At 41.8% G+C, this 19,396-nt stretch overlaps 1 protein-coding gene across 1 annotated transcript; it reads right to left on the reverse strand.

Moving 5' to 3' along the window:
• Positions 1-11,558: 11,558 nt before the first annotated feature.
• On the reverse strand, positions 11,559-18,839 carry trib1 (tribbles pseudokinase 1). Its single transcript, XM_085445958.1, has 3 exons — positions 18,085-18,839; positions 16,998-17,290; positions 11,559-14,173 (listed from the first exon to the last, which is right to left on the reverse strand). Exons 1-3 carry the CDS (start codon positions 18,403-18,405, stop codon positions 13,699-13,701), a joined length of 1,089 nt encoding a protein of 362 aa, XP_085302084.1. The 5' UTR covers positions 18,406-18,839; the 3' UTR covers positions 11,559-13,698.
• Between the last annotated feature and the right edge of the window lie 557 nt (positions 18,840-19,396).

The raw sequence follows: 19,396 nt of genomic DNA on the forward strand, positions 1-19,396 counted from the left end.
TCAAACCCTCGCTGAAGTTTTATACTGTGTGTAAACTGGTAGATAACCCTCCGTTTTAACTTGTTTTACAAGGCATCACAAAGTTAAAATGTATCATTGCACAGCAGTGGTTGTGCTATGGCTCAATAAAATGGGGCTAATAATATTGAAACTTATTTCTGAAATAATTCTGTCATTGTGTGCAAATATAAGTAATTTATACTTTCTATAAAAAAAGTAGTATGCTCGGAATCCCTTTCTCTTTTAAAAAAATTACAAATATATTTATTTTATTACTGGATTTTTCTTTTAACTGATGATCATCATCCCATTAACATTTACATTTACATTTAAATTGGATTCAAATTAGCCATATGGCAACACAGAGGTAATTTAACTCTATATTTCTGGAATTACAGCAGTGCAGTCCTCTGAAATGTAGCTGCTTATTAGTGTAATAGTATAAAGTTGATAGATACTCCAGTTCCTCTAAATGTACTTCCGACCTCTTATTTCGCTACTGTCCTCTCAAGCGTGCAGTTTAGGGTGTAAGTACAGGAGCAGGGGAGAGGTTAATGCCGCTGCTGTGTACAGCTGATCTGTGTTTTTCCTCCAAAGTACAAAGGGACCTATGTGCTCCACTTCTAATCCTGGAAATGAAATGAGCAGCAAGTTGGCTAATGGGCATTTTTAGAGAACAAGAGTTATTACAAAGCCCAGTGACTTGAAAGGCTGCAGCTACAGCCACAGTATACTCATTCAGCTAACACGGGGCCGTGTGGCCCGGGCCAATCCCCCTACACTGTGCTCTTTGTTTCATTTTGAGCTAATTCCTTTGGTCGGTGCAATGTTTTTTCCTCTCACATTAGTTGGGAAACTGCTGATTTATCGATTTTTCTTTTTACATGGGGGTGGGAATGAAGCAGCTTGTCCAACACCCAACGTCATGCAACACACAAAAAAACATATCAGGGCTTCAAGGAGAACTGCTTACGTATTTTAATGGACATATTTTAATCCTCGAGAAGTTTCTTACTGTTCAGTGTTTAATTTCTCATTTATATTCTTTCACATTTTGGAAGCTGTTTTGTGCCTTTCAATAAGAAATAATCGACTCCTTCCAGATTACATTTTATGCCATGAATGATGAAAAACACAAAGTTGATTAATTTCTATTCTCCTCACAGATGCGGGTCTATGGTGGTGATCGTGTTCAAGCTCTCGGCTCTGCAGGGGGAAAACATAAAGTCATGTATTGGGTGGTCGACACTGTGGCTTCTGAACAAGGCAGCCCTGAAAGCACAAGATACCACGTGCCCTTTGAAGCATGAGTGACATGCATGAGAGGGCGATTCTGAGTAAAAACACTCTGCAGGATGACAGCGGCGCACCCCTTCATTTCAGTATCTCCAACAAGACAAAGACACCACTGTACTCGAGGAGTAAAGAGGTAGCTGAACATCTTGTTTCACTTTGTTGTTTTGTTCTTTTCTGTCTGTTATTTGTAGAGGTTTCGAGGCCTCTTGCTGAAGTTCCTGTCACTCTTGAAAAACGCGATGCATCTCGAAGGGAGTCAGAGAATAAAGGGACAATTTGCTTTCCACACTTTGATTTTTGTTTTGCACCTGTGTTTCTCCAACGTCTTTTAGAGCGCATAAAATAACAATAGTCTTCAACTCAGTACACGCTGGGGGAACCCGAGGCCATCGTGACTTTGACCAGAAATAATCAGGATTGGAAATGTAAGTGCAGCATGTCAGCATTAAAAACAAAGAATTATTCAGAGCTTTGTGTCAGCAGGGTTTCATGAATGACACGAATGCTCAGGTGCACCTTGTTGTCTCCATTAGCAGCAGGCATGAGTTAGTGTCAACACCACAGCCTGAGTGCACAGAGCTGGCGGTGGAATAACACATTTCTAGGAAACTGCACGGGAAACATACAGTGGATTCCATGCCTGAAATGACATAGAGCCTATTTCCTATTGTGCTGCAGCTTTTAGAGATAAATGGATACAATGATGAGTGTTTGTGGGATGTAGAACATGCACTGTATGCTTGCCAGCTTGAATTAAACCTTTCTTTCTTTCTGTTTTCTGCACTGCAAGAGACACATGTGGTCTAATGGAAAAGGGAGGTTCACCAGTGTCTCACGATGTAAGAAAGACAAAGAGCAGCACAACTGGAGGAAAATAGCAGTAGATGAAGAATGTTGCTTTAATTAAGGCAAACAACACCAGCTATTTTTGAGTTCTTAGAAAGAAGGCAGTTGGACTTGTTTGGGTTTGTGAAGAAGTTTCTTCTGTAGTTCTAAAACCAATCTCAGAGTTCCAGGTATTTAAACCCACAGTGGGAGCCTTGGAGGTGTTCTTTAAGGTCTTCGTCCCATTATTAATCAGTCTTTACATGAGGCGTGGGTCATTACTGTCACTGGGGCCACTGTTTGGTTTCTCCTAAGAAGACTGATGGTTTGAGAGAGGAGTAAATGAGGCAACAACATCCACTGTGAATGACCACAGCTGAAGAGAGGCGGTGGCTTATGACACCAGCTATATAATGCAGTCTGACCTTCCCAGGTGTTGCAGTCCCTACTGACACCTTGGCTGTATACCAATTCAGGGTCTGCAGCCTTAAAGTACGCAGCCTCAAAGATCCTCAAGGGCCGCGTACTCAAAGACCGCTAAGGCCGGAAGTGCGAGGCTTGTGAAATGGGACGGTCTAGCCTCCGTTGCGCTGCCCAGGTTGCCCAGCAAATGCTGCGCTTTTATATGAAACATGGAAACTGACTCCAAATGACTCCACAGCTGTTAGAAGTTGAACCCTCTGCCCACCATTTTAATTCAAGCACACTTCTCTGGCGTGAACTCAAAGAAGATTATTGGAAAGAACTCATCACACACTGCCAGTATTTGCAGCATAAATTGGGTTCATGTGACACTTAGTAATCTTCTTTATGGCTAAGAGGAACAAATGCTAATGAAACTGCGAAATAACATGCAGATGCTCTCAAGATAATAACCGCGGCGTGCGCAGGAGAAGAAGCCTTTAAGGTGCCACTGTACATAATTTAAGAGTTTTTTCATCCTTATGACTAATGTGATGACACATTGAACGTTACTGATTCAGACTTGATCACTTTAGCAACCAAACAGTTCTGGTCTGCTGTGCATTAAGACCCCCTAAAACACAGATCGGATCTTGTTTCATGATGTTTCATGATCGTGGTGGGAAATTAGAAATGCATCTGTTTGGTAGATTTCAGCACACTTACATGTTCATTCATAATGAAATGTTTTTCTTTATAACATTAACATTGCTGTTTACCTTAATCCTAACCTGACACTCCTCCAGCCAAAGGGGACAATGTGGCAGATACATGAAAACACCACCCTCTTCTGGAATTTGACTGTAATTGACATATGAAATGTTCCAACCGGTTCTAATCCCTAGTAAACTATGCTTAATGTAACATTAACGTTATGTTTGCCTTTTCACTGTAATGACACAGCATTAATGTGAATAATGTTTCACATTTGGTTTTTAAGATTATAAAAGGATTTTGACTGTCCTCTTCTCACAACATGTTGTTTCCAAATATTATCAGTGGAGTGAGTGATCGCTGGGCACTTAATGACTTTTTATAGTTATTCTGATGTATGAGCTTATCTGTTAATTAAACTGTGCTCAATATTTTAACTTCTGTCCATTATTTGTGGATCACCTGTGATTCTGAATATCAGCTGTTAATTAATTCAAATAACTTCAATTAAATGTTATTTCTAAAGCATCAAGGTAAACAGTCACCACGAGGTGTTTTATAGTGTAAGGTAAAGAGCCTACAAAAATGCTGACCCCCCCAACAATCAAATTACCCTCTATGAGCAAGCACTTGGCAACAGTGGGAAGGAAAAACTCCCTTTTCACAAGAAGAAACCTCTGGCAGAACCACACTCAGGGAGGGGCAGCCATCTGCCACAAAGGAGTGGGAGAGACAAAAGAAACACTGGAAGAGAGCCAGAGGTTAATAATAACTAAATCACAGTGTATAAACACAGAGAGTGAAAAGAGGTGAATGAAAAAGGAAGAAACACTCAGTGCATCATGGGAAAACCCCATGATTTGGTTCAGAGCAGTGAGCAAGTGCACATAACCATGTGACATTCTGCAAACATATGGATGCACAGTGCATATATATATATTCTTACATCTAGGGCATGCATATAGACACTGAGAGAGCAGTGAGACTAGGCTTCCCTGAAGTTTTGTTTAAGTTTCCTTGTATTTAGTTTTGCTTCCTAGGGCAATTTTCATTGCTCTCGTTATTTTTGGTTAATAAATGTCTCTCTCCCTCTTTTTTCTTTTCTTTTCCTTTTTGTTCTTTCATTCTTTCTTTTTTTAAAACACATATTTCTGCCTCAAGACCTACAACTTAATAATCTCTTTAAAACTTTCTGCTGCTAAATAACAACTCCCCATATATAGGGTCTTAGTGCTACAACAATCAACAGTTTATCTAAACTGTGGTTTTGAAGAATGCAAACTACAGGGAGATAAAGAAAAATGTAATTAACTATTGTTCCCAGTGGAACGATCTGTTATCATCAAGCTCAATCTGTTATCTGCGTTGTAAATTCTTGACGTTTGTTTGCACTGCATAGTGTGTAGTGCTTCATTCCGAGTAACAACATAACCCCAATATCAGCTAAGCCAAAGTCCATACTCACTTAACCTGCAGATAATTTGTAACATTGTATAGAAATAAAAGATTACAATGAAAACAAGTTTCATTCTTATCTGTCTTTACACCTGACTACTGATATGTAGTACTCATCGGCCACTTCATTAGTTATATTTCATTAGTATTGGGTTGGACACCTTTTCCCTTCAAAACTGCCTGAATTATTCAGATTCAATAATGTTTTATATATAAATATCTCAAATATTGATATCTTTGAGGTACTGAGCACCACACAGATTTGTTGGCAGGACATCTATCATTTTCCACCACATGCCAAAGTCGATCTATCTGGGAAGGTATTTTTGTCCAGAGTACTGCAGCTCACTGGATATTTTCTCTTTTTCTGACCAATCTCTATGAATTCTAGAGATGTTTGTGTAGGAAAATCCAAGCAGAGCAACAGTTTCTGAAATACTCCGACCAACCTGTCTGGCATCAACAACTGCGCCATGTTCAAAGTCACTTAAATCACCTTTCTTCTTCATTTTGATGCTCAGTTTGAGCTTCGCTAGATTGTCTTGACCAGGTCTACATGCCTAAATGCGCTGAGCTGCTGCCGTGTGATTGGCTGATTATATATTTGTCGTAATGAGGAGTTGAACAGTTAGTGGCTCCATAGTGTTGCAGTTTATATATTTGCTTAACACTTAAAATTTCCTAATTTGCTGCCAGAAAGAGGCAATAATCTCAGGAGGAGAGCAGCTGGAAGAAGTTGAACAAGTGTACCTAATGATGAGTCTGATGAGTGTATGTATCATGTTAATTTGCAGGCAGTTCAGGAACATTTTTTGTTTGACTTTGTATGACTTCATACTAACATCAAACTCATTTTGGTGCATATAAGTCTTATATTGGAAATTGGTGCAAACAGCACACTGTAACTCACCCTCCCTTTAAGCCAACTTTTTTCTGATTGGCTGTCTGAAGCCTGAACTTTTATTATTATTTGCACATACACTGATTTCATTTTTTGAACTTTGGCCATGTTCAGTAGGAGCATGTGCCACTGGAGTGCATATATGACAGATAATGAGGAAAAGTAGAACAGGTTCACACAGTTCACAACAAGCTTGTTGATCAGTAGGAGAGATAGATTCATGATACTTGAACTGATTTATTTTTGTAGATCAGCCGCGATAAAAACAATCGTGTAAACCGGACCTCCTACTGCCATGTCATCAGCATATTTTAATGTCCTAATAATGTTTTTATGTGTCTCATTCTGAATAGAAAACAATCATGATCATAACACACACTTCCAGGGGGCATAACCTCATCAGAAAGATGTTCCCTGATCCTGCTCCTCCATGTTTTACAACACCCAAACACTTCCATTTACCTCCAGTGGAGATTCATGCTGTCAGAAAAAGATAATTACACTTTTCCATGTTTTCTTGTAAAAATGAATTTACTTCCAAGGATAACGAGTTTTGTCGCTGTTGATTAATTTGCTGATTATTCTTGTGATTACCCTGCTGTACTTTTGACCACCAGCAGCTATGGAGCAGTGTTTTTAAGAGGTGGTTGCCATTTTGTGTGTGACAACCACATTTCTGCAGCTGATTTCTTACCATTCGTGATGGTAGCATGCATGGATGAGACAGCAATGCCCCAATAACGGGAATAAATAAGATTCATGTCAAGTAAACATGCTTATATGTACAAGGAAGAGTGCATAAGATGCATAGGATGGGAAAAACAATGCTAGAAACATGAACAATAAACATAAATTGGATCTAAAAATTTATGGTCTGGTCAGAAAACAGTCCCAAGTTTCAGTTTTGATGATTTACAGTGTCTCGTTTTGCTCAAACAAAGCAATAAAACCACAACATCAATGATTTAGTAGCCCATTCAGCTCATGATCCATCACAGTACACAGGTTACTGTAATGTGTAAGGCACAGAAAGAAAGTTTTCTTGTCAGAAAACCACAATCAAATCAAGGACAAATTAATCTCCTGCAACACCAAATACAAGTGTTTGAGTTCAGGAGTTTTATGAGTACATGGTCAGTTGTAAACAAAGTCCATAAAAAGCATGAAACACATCAGCATGCCATAGCAGTGACTGTAATGTTAGCGCAATGGTGACGGGAAGGCCCCAAACATACCCTCCTAATGTGGGAACCAGCTAATATGACCACTCCCTCCAGTAACGCAACTAACATGTGCAAGTTGTGCAGCAAAGGGACATTTTAAACCATCACATCACTTGGTAAAATTCTCATACTGTGCATGATAAATATGGAGACAGGTTGGAATCAACATGAAGAATCTTAATCTAACAAAGGTTTGGCCCTAGATCTTGGCTGGCCCTAACCTAGCTCAGAACAATGTTAAATGTGCCCTTGACCTTTCCATTATTTTACAGAGAAGACCCATTAGGTGATCACTGTGTTTAATGAATTTGAATTAGATTTTGCACCAAAACAGTTCTTTTGCTCTGATAAAATACATATGAAGCAATAATTTTGAATAAAATGCAACAGAAATATATAAAATCAGAGGTTTATTTATCTAAACAATTAATCATTATGGAAAAATGCTTGGTATAAACTGAATGTATACCAATCCAGTAAATGTCATTTGACCAGATTCCATTAAATGTAGTGTTTTGCATTTTGTAACTAAATGACATGGAAAATTTCCATGTAATCAAGCTACTTAAAGTTAACATTTTGGGTGTAAATTGTATTTATTCATGTATTTATTCATTTATTAACTGTAAGCAACACTGTAGAGGGAGTAGTGATTGTTGTGAATTGTGGACAAATCGATGCCTTGTTGTGGTTGAGACTTTTGGTCCTTCAGCTTCGATGCACTTATAATATAAACAAGAGAAAAGCAGACAACGATTGAGAATGATTGGGTTTAATGCTTTAAAATATACTTATTATGAACAGAGTTCTTATTCATTTTTGTCAGTTCTGTATTTAAAAGGCAAGATTTACATAATCCGAGGTGTCCTTAAATAAATAAATGATCAATACTAATCTTTTAGTAATATTATTCATTATTATTTATTATGTTAATTTGTATTAATATTATTAATATTAACCTTAGATGTGTATGTCTGCTAAGTAACAACATGAATCAGGAACACATACAATTAGCATACAATTGTTTTTGTGTAAGTACATACCTCTGTGCCCAACAGTGTCATAAAATGCAGGAAATACTCAGCTGGCTACTGAGCAGAGATGATCTGACGCAAAGCTGCAGTTTACAGTTTCTCCACAAGATCGCAGCAGAGATCACAGCTTTGTCTTGTCACATAAATTGCAGGTATGCCTTTGTGATCTAAGATGAAAAGGCGAAAATACCAGCCTTATTAAAAGCATTCCTTCCCGAACGACGTCAACACAATGCCCCGCATTCCTCTGGGGATTCGTATTATGAAATAAATCAGGTCAACATGTCATTTAAACAGAGGAGGCTATTTTCCATTGCATCACCGGAGCGGTCAACCGAGCCAACAAGTTCCAGGAAGAGGCATAACACTTTTATCATCAGAGCAGGTGCTTTACTGTTATATTTCAGATATGCCGTTTCACTTCCTCCTGTGGCATTTTGGTAATAAGGAGATCAGAATGACTCCTAAATTACACCTTTTCCCGTTTGAGCTACGTGGAAAAACAAAGCATATAGTTTTTAAATGAAAGATAATGTTGGAAAATACTATTCTGTCATTTATGTATTTTACAAACCTTAAAATCATTTCTAAAAATCCACTGAAATACTATAAATTACCCTGTTGTCATTTTTATTTTATGAAATGACATCATAGATAATCAAGGAAGTATCTGATAATGCCCTGGTGAGTGTAATATCCAACAAGGACAGCTGTAATGCTTTGGGGAAGTTTGTGAAGTCTGCTGTTTACATTTAGGTGGTTGGGAAACTTTAATGATCCCGGATAAAAGGAAGGATAAAGTTTACACTTGTGGCAGGATGATCTCACACAGACACACAGTGTGCCTTAGTCCGTTTCAAAACACCTCACCTTAAGTTAATATTTACCACAAAAACTTTTGTTAACCATGACTTTAATTTCAATAAATGCACTAAATAGCCTTCTTAGATCAGACAATCATTGTTAAAAGTGAAACTAATGATTGTCTGACACGAAGGTACTAGGGTAAGATAAGCAGGGTCCCAACCGAACAGTTAACATATACCAATAATTTACAGTCTGAGCTTTTTGCTGAGACTGGTACAGGTGGTTATGACATTCTTGGCTTTAAAATAGTTTGCTAGCAGCTCGCTAGTATCAGAGCTAGTAATCAGAGCTAGCAACCAGAGCTAGCAACCAGAGCTAGCAACCAGAACTAGCAACCAGAACAAGCAACCAGAACAAGCAACCAGAACAAACTATGTATAGTTTATGAAAAGTGTAACACAAAGTTACATGTTTTGAAATGTGGTGGTTGCTGCGTTGAGGCACAACTTTCATTTTGAAGGTGAACATTGTACATTTCGAACCGCGCGGCTCGGAGCTAGTAGCGAGCATTTGAAGACAAGATGTGTCTTCCATACAAACTACCAGTAACAGCTTCGGGCTGCTAGCAACCAAAGAAGTCGTTTTTGGTGGAACACTCTCATTGACACTAGTTTCTTCTAGTAACCAGTCAGGAAAAACCAATTTTTCGCTGGCAACTGTTAGTTGTATCCCTTTCAATATAGTGGACAACTCTCACGTGATGGTCACGTAACATGACATGCGAAATCGCTGTTGTTCAGCCACAGATGCTGTTAATTAGACAATATGCTAATAAAATATAAAAATTCCACCCACCATAATTGAAGCTATATTAAACAGAGAAATCTATTAAAGTGCTCCAAAAGACACTGACAACCGAACTGGAGTTACCAATCCAGTTCTGGAGTTTGAATCAATGGCGCTGATGACCTGCAGACAATTGCCACATCTGTCAAAGTAGCCATGACCCTAACTTTTAACCTTAGGAAAATCCAAGCTCTGTCCACACCTGTATGGGTATTTTGGTAAACGTAGCTTTTTCTATGCATTTTAGTGTTTTGGCAACATGCAAACGGCTTGTTAGGTCACTGAAAATTGACCTTTTCTAAAACTCTTTCCAGGGTGGAGATTTTCAGAAATTCATTGTCTTTGTATGGAAGTGCATACAGAAAACAAAGATTTTTGTTATGCATTATAAGGCATATGCCTTTATTTTCCTTTTAGACGTCAGACTATGTGAGCTTCTGATTAAGCAATATTTTATATAATCGGGGTTATATCGTCACTTGTTACTTTGACATGTTCTTGACAATGCTTGACATTGACATTGTAGCCACTGGCTACATCTCCCTATGTTGGCACATCCTGCCATTCAACCCTAGCTGTCAATCAGCATTGCTCTAAGCCTTACCGGTATGCAATCCTTTGTACTCATAGACAGAAGAAAACAAGAATGAATCTTACGGGTCATTACAATTAAGTTAGAACTCCCTCAAACCTGCATTCTATCTTAAGGCCAACAGATAACAAAAGCCGTGGCTCCAAAAAGACTTCCACTTTCATAGAAGTCTAAGGGAAAACAGCTTTCAGTTTTAACCTCTGTAAACACTTTGCTGATGGGTTTTTGGGCTCAGACACCTGTTTTAGGTCACACTGAATCAAAAAAATTAAGTCTATTTAGTACATCTTGGTCATACTTGAAGGATTACCTGTAAACTAAACACTCATTGTTTAGTTTACTTGTCAGTCACGTCTGTTTTTTGCAAATGGCTATGCAAAAGAAACGCTTACGTCAAGGCTTCAAAATGGAAGTTTAGACAGCAGAGGATGACATCATGGTAGCTACGTTCATCTTTTGTACCGTCTGTGTTTGCTCCAGACCATAAACATGCCTTTTAATGCTGTAAAAGGGATGTTGTAGCATGGCAGTCTACAGGGATGTACTCTCTTTTGGAGCTAACCTGAGGTGGCCTTTGCAGGAAGTGCACTCGGCACTTCCGCGTTAGCTTCATTTTTAAGCCCCAGAGGTTGTCGCTTGCTACACACAATCAAATTTCCTCTCAAACACACAGTCCCCCAACACACATCTCCAGATATTCATTACTTGACCTTCGACTAGCCTACTTTTCAGGGGCCCTGTTGTCATTCCTGGAGGAGCCCGGCTCTGATGTGTTAAGCAATCGTTTGGCAGCTTCCCAGCAGCTGAGACACTCCAGTTACCCTGTTGACACACACACACACACACACATGCAGGCAGGTATGCACATGAACACGCACACACGAACAACGCTTACGCAAGCCCCGGCCAGCCATGCCTAAGGTAGTCATAACACACAGAGGGTGGAGATATGCCAAGCTCTTATAGGTCAAATGATTCACAGGCAAACAAGGATTGGATATGAAAGCATGTAAGTATTTGACTTCAAATAGTGCTGTTGTTCACTGTTTGATGGGATGACCTCGAGTTCCCCTGGTTACTGCTGAAGCTGGAGAAAAAGAGAACGAGAGCAGCGCTTATGCTCCCCCTTGTGTGTTCCAGGAAAGAAACACTGACCCACTATTGACATTTGTGTGTTTGAGGAGTTAAATGTTACATTACACAAAGGTCAGAGAAGAGTAAACGGCTAGAGGCAGAGATGGAGAAAGCGGGAGAGGCAGTTTTCTTTTCCTCGGTTCCTTTCTCTTGCAAAAATGAAATTGAAAGCGCTGAGGGAAATCGCATTGTTCTCCCTCACTGTGATGAAGAGCGGCGCTGAGAGAATTCTTCCAGGAAAACCTCTGAGGCGTGCGTCAGAGCCGGGCAGGCGTTAGTATGGCTGTGTGTGCGAAAGACAAGTGGCAGTGATAAATAATAACATGCTGTGAGAATATGAAAAATGTGATCTTTATTCAACAACTCCACACATATTTCAAATATACATATTTACATATTTTATACAATGAATATAACTCTTGTGTGTAACCTATCCGGACTAAAAATAGCCTCTAGGTTGTGTCACAAATACATAATTCACAGTGCATTATGAAGATTGTGCACCCGTGTCAGTTTACATGTCACATGAAGGCGTGACTCACTCTACATGTATGAAACAGAAACAACATCGTTAACCTCTTAAATTAATTTCGCTGTGAAGGACAATTGCGATTGTCACGAGTCTCCTTCCATCTGGTCTTCTCGAGCAGATGAAAGAAAGAAAGAACCGCAAGATGCTCTATTAGCCTACTGCGTGACTAAAAAGAAAGAAAAATTAATGCGCAACACTTCTCTGATGTGCCAGATTTAGTACCATTGTCAATAAATTGTACCAGAGCAAAACAGCTGGCTATAATAGCTTGAATGTGGCTGAAACTCTCTATTTGCTTTTCACAAACGAACAGTGTATCTTAGAGCGTGGTACAAAATGTCACCAACTATGAAGACTAGTCTCCATGGATCCGTAGCTTTCAAAACAAGAAAAAAGGAAAGGGGGGAGTTTAAAAATAAAAAATAAAAAGTACCACTAAAGAGGTGAAACAGTCTGAACAGATTCTTCCAGCCAAGGTCATCACCATTCTCTGCAGACACGCCCAAGTGTTGAGTCATCAACAGACAACCAACATCAAATATCGCCTGACTGCGACTGATTCAGAGTCATTCAGTTTATGAAACACAGTGATACGGGCACAACACTCAGCACACAGCTCGGCTTTTGTTAAAGCAAAACAGGTTCACATAATGTTCCGACAGAAATGAACAAAACAGGCTCGACTGCTCAGCTGGGAAAGTCTTCATTTTTCTGCAATGCGTCGGTTTCCAATTTAAGTGCATATTTGGCACATTTCATGAACAAATGCAGATTTTTTTTGATTGCATCGGTGCTTGTTTTCCCTTTTTTTTCTTTGATTGATTGAACCTGATGCCATCGGGTTCAGGAATTATTCAGTAATCTCTGATGCTGCTGATTCATGTGGCCAAGTGTTTAAAACCAGGGTTGCTCCCAGCATTTAGGTAGTTAAACCAGAAGCATTAGTGTTGGGTTTTAGCTGATGGCAATTGCACATATGCAGGATTTCAGACATGCTGGATGGACTGATGCTCATATTTGTGTTCGGATTCAACCTTTAGGCAAGATATTCAGCTTTGAGCTTGTGCCATAAATGTTAAACAGTCTTAACAGTTCTAAATGATAAAATGACCGAGATGTACTTTTCTCTGTTAGCCATTAACAAGGACTTGTGTCAGCATCGTGTGTGTGTGTCGAGCTCTTACCATTTTTCTGCCAGTCTTACACCAGTAACACCCTGCCTGTCTCAACCTTCTGTGCGTGGTGTGAAATTTGTAAATGCGCTCCATTCGCAGAGACAGTGCCAGATTGGCAGTGAGACACCTTTGTAGTGTCCCGCTGAGGATGACACATCAGTCCTCTGCTATCCATCTTTCTCACTTTATGTCACTGTCTGCTTCAAGACGTCAAGCTCGTGCTTGGCGGTCCTCGAGCTGATCGGTGAGTCAGCTGGTGAAGCCTGCAGTCTGGTTAGAGAGTGAGAGGAACAACATCCTGGTCTCCTCGCCTCCCGCTCAAGATTCAGCTAATGCTTTATGAAGTCTCATGAGTTCACGCTGAGAACAAACATCAATGACTTCTCTCCGACTGGTTATTAAATTCCCGTGACACGCTCGGAGAAGCCTGTGGAGATTTTTTTTTTTTTTAAAATACACGATCTGGCTTATTTCTGTCATGGTTAATTCTTCTAGCACCAAATAATTTCCAAATCACACATACAGAAACACAATGAGTGATCATTGTGAACAATGCCCTTAGCGAGTAACATGTATACGACAACAAAATACAGTACAGTAAGATTTTGTAGAAAGCTTGAGGGTGTATGTACACACAACAGTACACAAATGGGTTTCTAAAAAGTGCCAATGTAAAAAAAACCAACAAAACAACAAAAACAAAACAACAATGAATCCCTCATAGTTTGTTTTGGTCCCTCAGTCAGACTCAAATCGAATCCGTCAGCAGAAGAGGTCGTCGTCCTCTTCCGCATCAAAGGATGGCACCGTTTGTTCGGCCGAGCTTACTTCCTGGTCACCCAGCGCCGCTTCCCGGGACGATGGCGGCACGTGGAACCACGGGTGAGCGAGCAGCTCAGTTGCTGTGAGTCTCTCAGAGGGTTCTTTCCTCAGCAGGCTCTGGAGCAGACACTTGGCCTTGGGAGACAAACCTTCAGGCAAACAGCACTGGCCTCTGCGAATTTTGGAAAAAAGTGTGGCCGGGTCCGGGTCGTGGAAGGGGTAGCGGCCGACCAGCATGGTGTACAGCATGACCCCGAGGCTCCACATGTCGGCCATCTTGCCGGAATAAGGCGTGGAACCGCTGAGGATCTCTGGGCTGACGTAGGCAGGGCAGCCGTGGGTGTCTGACATAGAGTCATCCTTGGGGTCCTCCAGGACGCGGCAGTCCTCAAGGCTTTCTAGTCTCACCTGCGTCCTGTAAAGCAAGTAAAACCAAAGGTCAAGATATCTGGAATGGACTTCAATAGCACAAAATGTCAATATATGTATGTTTGAGCCAAACCGCTATTGCACAAAAATAACCACAAGAGAGGGCTTTAATTTTACTGTAAAGCAGCATAAGTACAGTGTGTTTCCTTCCTCTAGCTTTAATCTGTGCAACAGACAGATGGACAGACAGTTTTACACACACACACACACACACACACACACACACACAGAAGTGAACTTACTACGACCCAAGTGCGCCACTGTGATTCCCGTTTAAGAAGCAGAGCTGCCTAAGCAAATTTCCAATGACTTCCTGGCACTCACATGGTCATGTAAACACACATAAATACACTACACCAACACCCCCCTCCTCCTTCTTTACTCTCACACACACAATGCTATATTTAGCCAAGTTAATGACAGGACGTACATTTAGTCCTGCAGCAGAGCAACTAAGACTGTGAGAGCACATTTTTTTTTCAGGATGAGGTACTCACCACTGAAACGCTCTTGCGCAAAGATAGAACATTTGATGGGAAACTTTTGCCATTTCCATGGGCAAAAAAATATGTCATGCATTTTTCTACTTTTTTTTTCTTTTTACAGCAGCAGATACAGGCTGTTTTTAGTTCTAATTTAATTTGTGTATAATGACTGGAGGGGATTTCATCAAGTGAAGCGCACATAAAGAGTTCTGTTGTATCTCAGTCTCGGGGGGTCGCCCCAGTGAGACACTTGAGATGTCAGATGGACTGACTGCAGACAAAGAAAAAGCCACGGAGACAGGATGAAAAGAGTGACAGCCAGAAGGACCAAGACGGAAAAGCAAATGATATTTAAACAGCGAGATAGTGGAGGAGATATGTCAGGAGAGGAGAAAGGAGATGGAGACAGAAAAGGAAACAGAACAGAGAGAGTTAGAGGGGTGGAGAGAATGACTCATCCTACTGTTGAGAGTACATATCTCCTCTCCTCCTCCTCCTCCTCTCTCGCTCTCTCTCTCTCTTTCTCGAGCCGAGGCTATCTGCACCTGGGTCCCACACTTGCGGCGCCAGCCATCCCATAATTACCCTCAAATGGCTGTTGCCACATCAGTGACGCACGGGAAGGCTGGCCTGACTGTGAAGCTCTGCATGCTTCAGAGTGCTAGTCACCTTTCCTAAACTGGCTCTCCCAACTGCACTGTGTATGTCTGTGTGTGTGTGCGAGTGTGTGTGCGAATGCAGCTAGCATTTGTCAAAATGTTGTGACTTTCTCTGTCGCTGGCTTGGCCGCTGCATTGTTGGCCAGGACATCGCATCACGGCTTGTGCGCTGGGGTTTGAAAGATGCCTGATTGTGAATTTTGGAGGAATGGATGACGGAATAAATGAGGTCATGCAGAATCGTAAGAGCTCAGTGAGCCTTAAGTTGTTGTCTGTCTGTGTTTGGACAAAAGAGCAAAAGAGGTGATCTCAGGGTGAACAAAGCTGATTTTCTGGAAACGAATACTGCCAAATTCCATTATGTCACAGAGCCGTTTAATGTTATCAGCAAAGCCTGCAGGTTAGTCACGACAGGATGCTTTTGAGTTTTTTTTTTTTTTTGTAGTGGCGCTTTGAAATGTTACCACAAAAAGTGCACAGAGAAGTCTGCATGAGAAAAAAAAGATGCCGTCACAACACATCTTCACGGGTCGAGCAGGTCAGCCTACCAACATTAATGTTGCAGTGTCGTCGCTCCGTTGACGAAATACTGAACTGCCAGCAACAAGCCACTTGAACTTGCAATGGACCGCAGCTTTACAGCTCTGAATGCGCGAACATGCATGGACGGACACATGCACACGCACGAAGAAAAAAAGAAAAAAGCTGTGCAACACCCCCCTCCCTCCCCTCTTCCCCTCTGCCCATATACACAGTGACTCATCGCTCTGCAGCCATATAGCTATCAGAGGGACGCGACTAACTTCAACTTCTCTCACTGGCTGTCTGCTCTCATTCATCGACTGTAACCCAGCTAACCCAGAGGTCATGACTGAAGAATGTTACTGTTCAAAAGTCTCCATGAAAAAGGCCCTTTGGAGAGCCGGATTGGGGGGTGGGGGTGGGGGTGGGGGGGTGGAGGGGATCAGTGGACGCTTACAGAAAAGAGAGTGACGCAAGGGCAAAGAGGCGACAAACAGTTTTGCAAGCATGGATTTTGTGTATCTTCCTGAACTATATCTGGCACTGGGAGATGCAGGCATTTAGATGTGTGTGTGTGTGTGTAGGTGTGTGTGTGTGGGAGCAGGTTCAAAGCATACTACTTCATGGATGTAAGTGAATGAAATCTTGCTGGACACGCCATTTATCCTGCAGCATTGCTATGATGTAATTTATTAATAAATGATGAGTAATAAATGCATTCTAAGATATAGACCACAGAAGGTATGATTTTCTCATTCAGCAGCCTCGTCTCGCAGCTCTGCCAAACTACCACCCACTACATTCACACATGCTTGCCTGTGCACAAGCATGCAAAACAAACACACAACGCTGCATACAAAGAGACACATCGAGAGTGAAATAGGGAGACAGACAGAGAGGGCGAAAATCTGGGAAGCTAAGCAGTCTGCCTCCACAAGTACAGAACCTCCTACTCTATCTGTGCCCACATTGATATCTGCACACATGGCCTGTGTGTGTATCAGCTGCTGCTGTCTTCGCTCTGTGTTTTCACTGGCATGTGCCACTACACTAGATGTTTGAGAGCATTCAAATAAATCTGTATAGCTGAGATCAGTGTTAAGGACTGAGAGCAATTCGAGAATCGTGACAGGTGAATCCTCACCTTTTGTCATCAGTGAAGACAAACTTGCGTAATTTCAGGTCACCCAGCACAATGCCTGCCTGGTGGCAGTGGGCTACAGCCAGGGCCACCTGACGGAAGAGCCTGCAGGCATGTCCCTCGTCTAGTCGGCGACAGCTCTTTACCAAAGTGTGCATGTCCCCAAAGTCTTTATCCAGGAACACGTAGGCCTTGCGCTCACCGAGGATGATGTCCCTGATGCCGGCCACATTCTTGTGTGCTGGTAGAATACCATAGGCTCTGATCTTTTCCTGGTATACCCCCATATCAAAGACCTGGAAGAAAGATGGGAGGAAAAGGAGGGATGCAGGATGGAAATTAGAAAGATGGGTAAGGAGGAGAAGAGAGAGAGTGAGTGTGAGGAGGAGGAGGACGAGGCAATAGGTCAGTGTGGTCTTAATGATCATCTAAGTAAGCAACCATGAACATTTGGCAGCGACATAAAAAAGGCTTGGGATATGCTTTGATTCCAGCTCAATACATTGCTTTTGCAAGCGCGTGACAAATGAATCATCAAAGCGTGAAGCGATTAACTTTATTAATCAACAAAGCCAAACGCCTGCAGGTCTATCGTGCAAAATAAACAGGGATCTGGAACAGTGGAGGACCCTGTCCTTATCGGGAAAGATCCTTATCACGAGAGCCTTTTTGCCTCACATGTTTGCATTTTTGTGTGTCACAGCGTGGCGTACTGCGGTGACGTGTATGCAAATGAGCCCAGTTGACAGACACAGTGCGAAGCACCGGTGCCAAGGATTGGTGGGCTTCAGTATGATAGGCTGAATTTTCACAATACAAAACAGGCAACACAGGGTTTGGCTGCTCTTTCACGACGTGTAAAAATGAAAGGAACCTTATCAGGTTCAGACATTTAAAAAAATAAAATAAAAAATATATACAATGAAGTAAGACTTTTATTATGGAAATCGTGACACATTTCGCGTGAGAATGACATCTGGTGAAAAAGTCAGCCAAATACGGATGACATGTCAGACAGGGTATTGGGCAATGGGATGTCTTGAAACATCCTTCATTCAAAGAAATTGCACAATGACTGGATTGCGCATACCTTACACAGTAGTTCAATGCCAGTATCGGTGTTCATCGCGCTGTGCATGCATTCCCGGTCCGCCAGAGGTAGAAGTAGATACGATCCTATGCTGGACGGTCCCTGGTGAGTCGGTGGGACAGAGGTTAAGCCGGGGCTGACCGGGGATCCGGGAGAGGTGCCGAGGAGTCCCTGCGTGTCCCCAGCCTCGGCGCTCAGCCGGGCGCATTTGGCCGGCGGCTGATCGTCTGAATCAAGCCGCTTGTGCGCGAGTCTCCCCGCGCGGATGCAAGGTGCCCGGCTGCTCCACTGCAAGTTCATCCTGATAGGCCGATTCACCATGAAAGCAAAAAAAAAAGAAAAAAAAGAAGCGAGGTCCGTTCCGTCTGCTTTTAGATGCTCCCTTTGACGGTTAAAAGAAGCTACAAACTGTGCTCTCCATTTCTCCGTAGAAGACTCAGCACTGGTGACACATAAAAGAAACTTCAGCGGATTTTGGTAATAATCCAAATCGACGTCCTTCTGTAGAGTGAGTGCTCGTGGCTTCTGAGGTCTGTGTACTTTTGGTGAGAGGAAAAAAAATCCGATCCCTCATAGCCCAGAGTCAGTGTTTGTTAGAGAGAGAGAAGAGAGAGAGAGGAGAAAAGAGAGAGGACACAGAGAGAAAGAGAGACCGCCTCACACTCAAAGAGTGGCTGAGAGTGAGTGAGCTCCAGTGATGTTGAGCTCTGAGCTCAAACACTCCGCCCGACCAGTCCAGCCTCCTGGTGACACAACCATTGAGCAATCCTGCTCAGCGCGGCTCTGATGACACTACCCACTGTATTAGCTTTCTCAGACGACTTCGTGAGCATATGCTTCAAACATTATTTATTTATTTTTCCTAACCAGTGTGTCATGAATCTTCAAATTCCCCCATAAGAGTTTTTTTTTGCTGATACCAAAGGAACTTGAGGAGCTGATGAGAGGAGTGAAGAAATCATCTGTTACTTATCAGCTGCCTCATCAAGCATGCACATGTTTTAGGCAATAATTAACAATCCTTGAAGTACCTTGTCTGACTCAGTTGTTCCTTAGTGTTCGGCTCTTATTGCCCTTTATTGCCAGTTGTAACATTTTCTCCACAGACCTCTGCGTGGCACCGGAACTGTTTGCTCTCTAAACGCTGGGCTTCAGGTGTGAACCAGCCCATACAAAAAGCTTCAGTGTGCTAGCTTGAACTCTGGCTTTAACAACACCATGATATTTTCCCATGCTGGGTCTGTGGATATGACTCACCCCCGTAAAGCTGTAGTTTTGTTGGGCTATAAGAACTCACAGAAAAATATGCCAG

The sequence above is a fragment of the Copadichromis virginalis genome, linkage group LG22 (genome assembly GCF_057382275.1).
Source record: "Copadichromis virginalis isolate Kocher_CV1m ecotype Utaka linkage group LG22, C_Virginalis_male_GT1.1, whole genome shotgun sequence".
NCBI classification, from domain to species: domain Eukaryota; kingdom Metazoa; phylum Chordata; class Actinopteri; order Cichliformes; family Cichlidae; genus Copadichromis; species Copadichromis virginalis.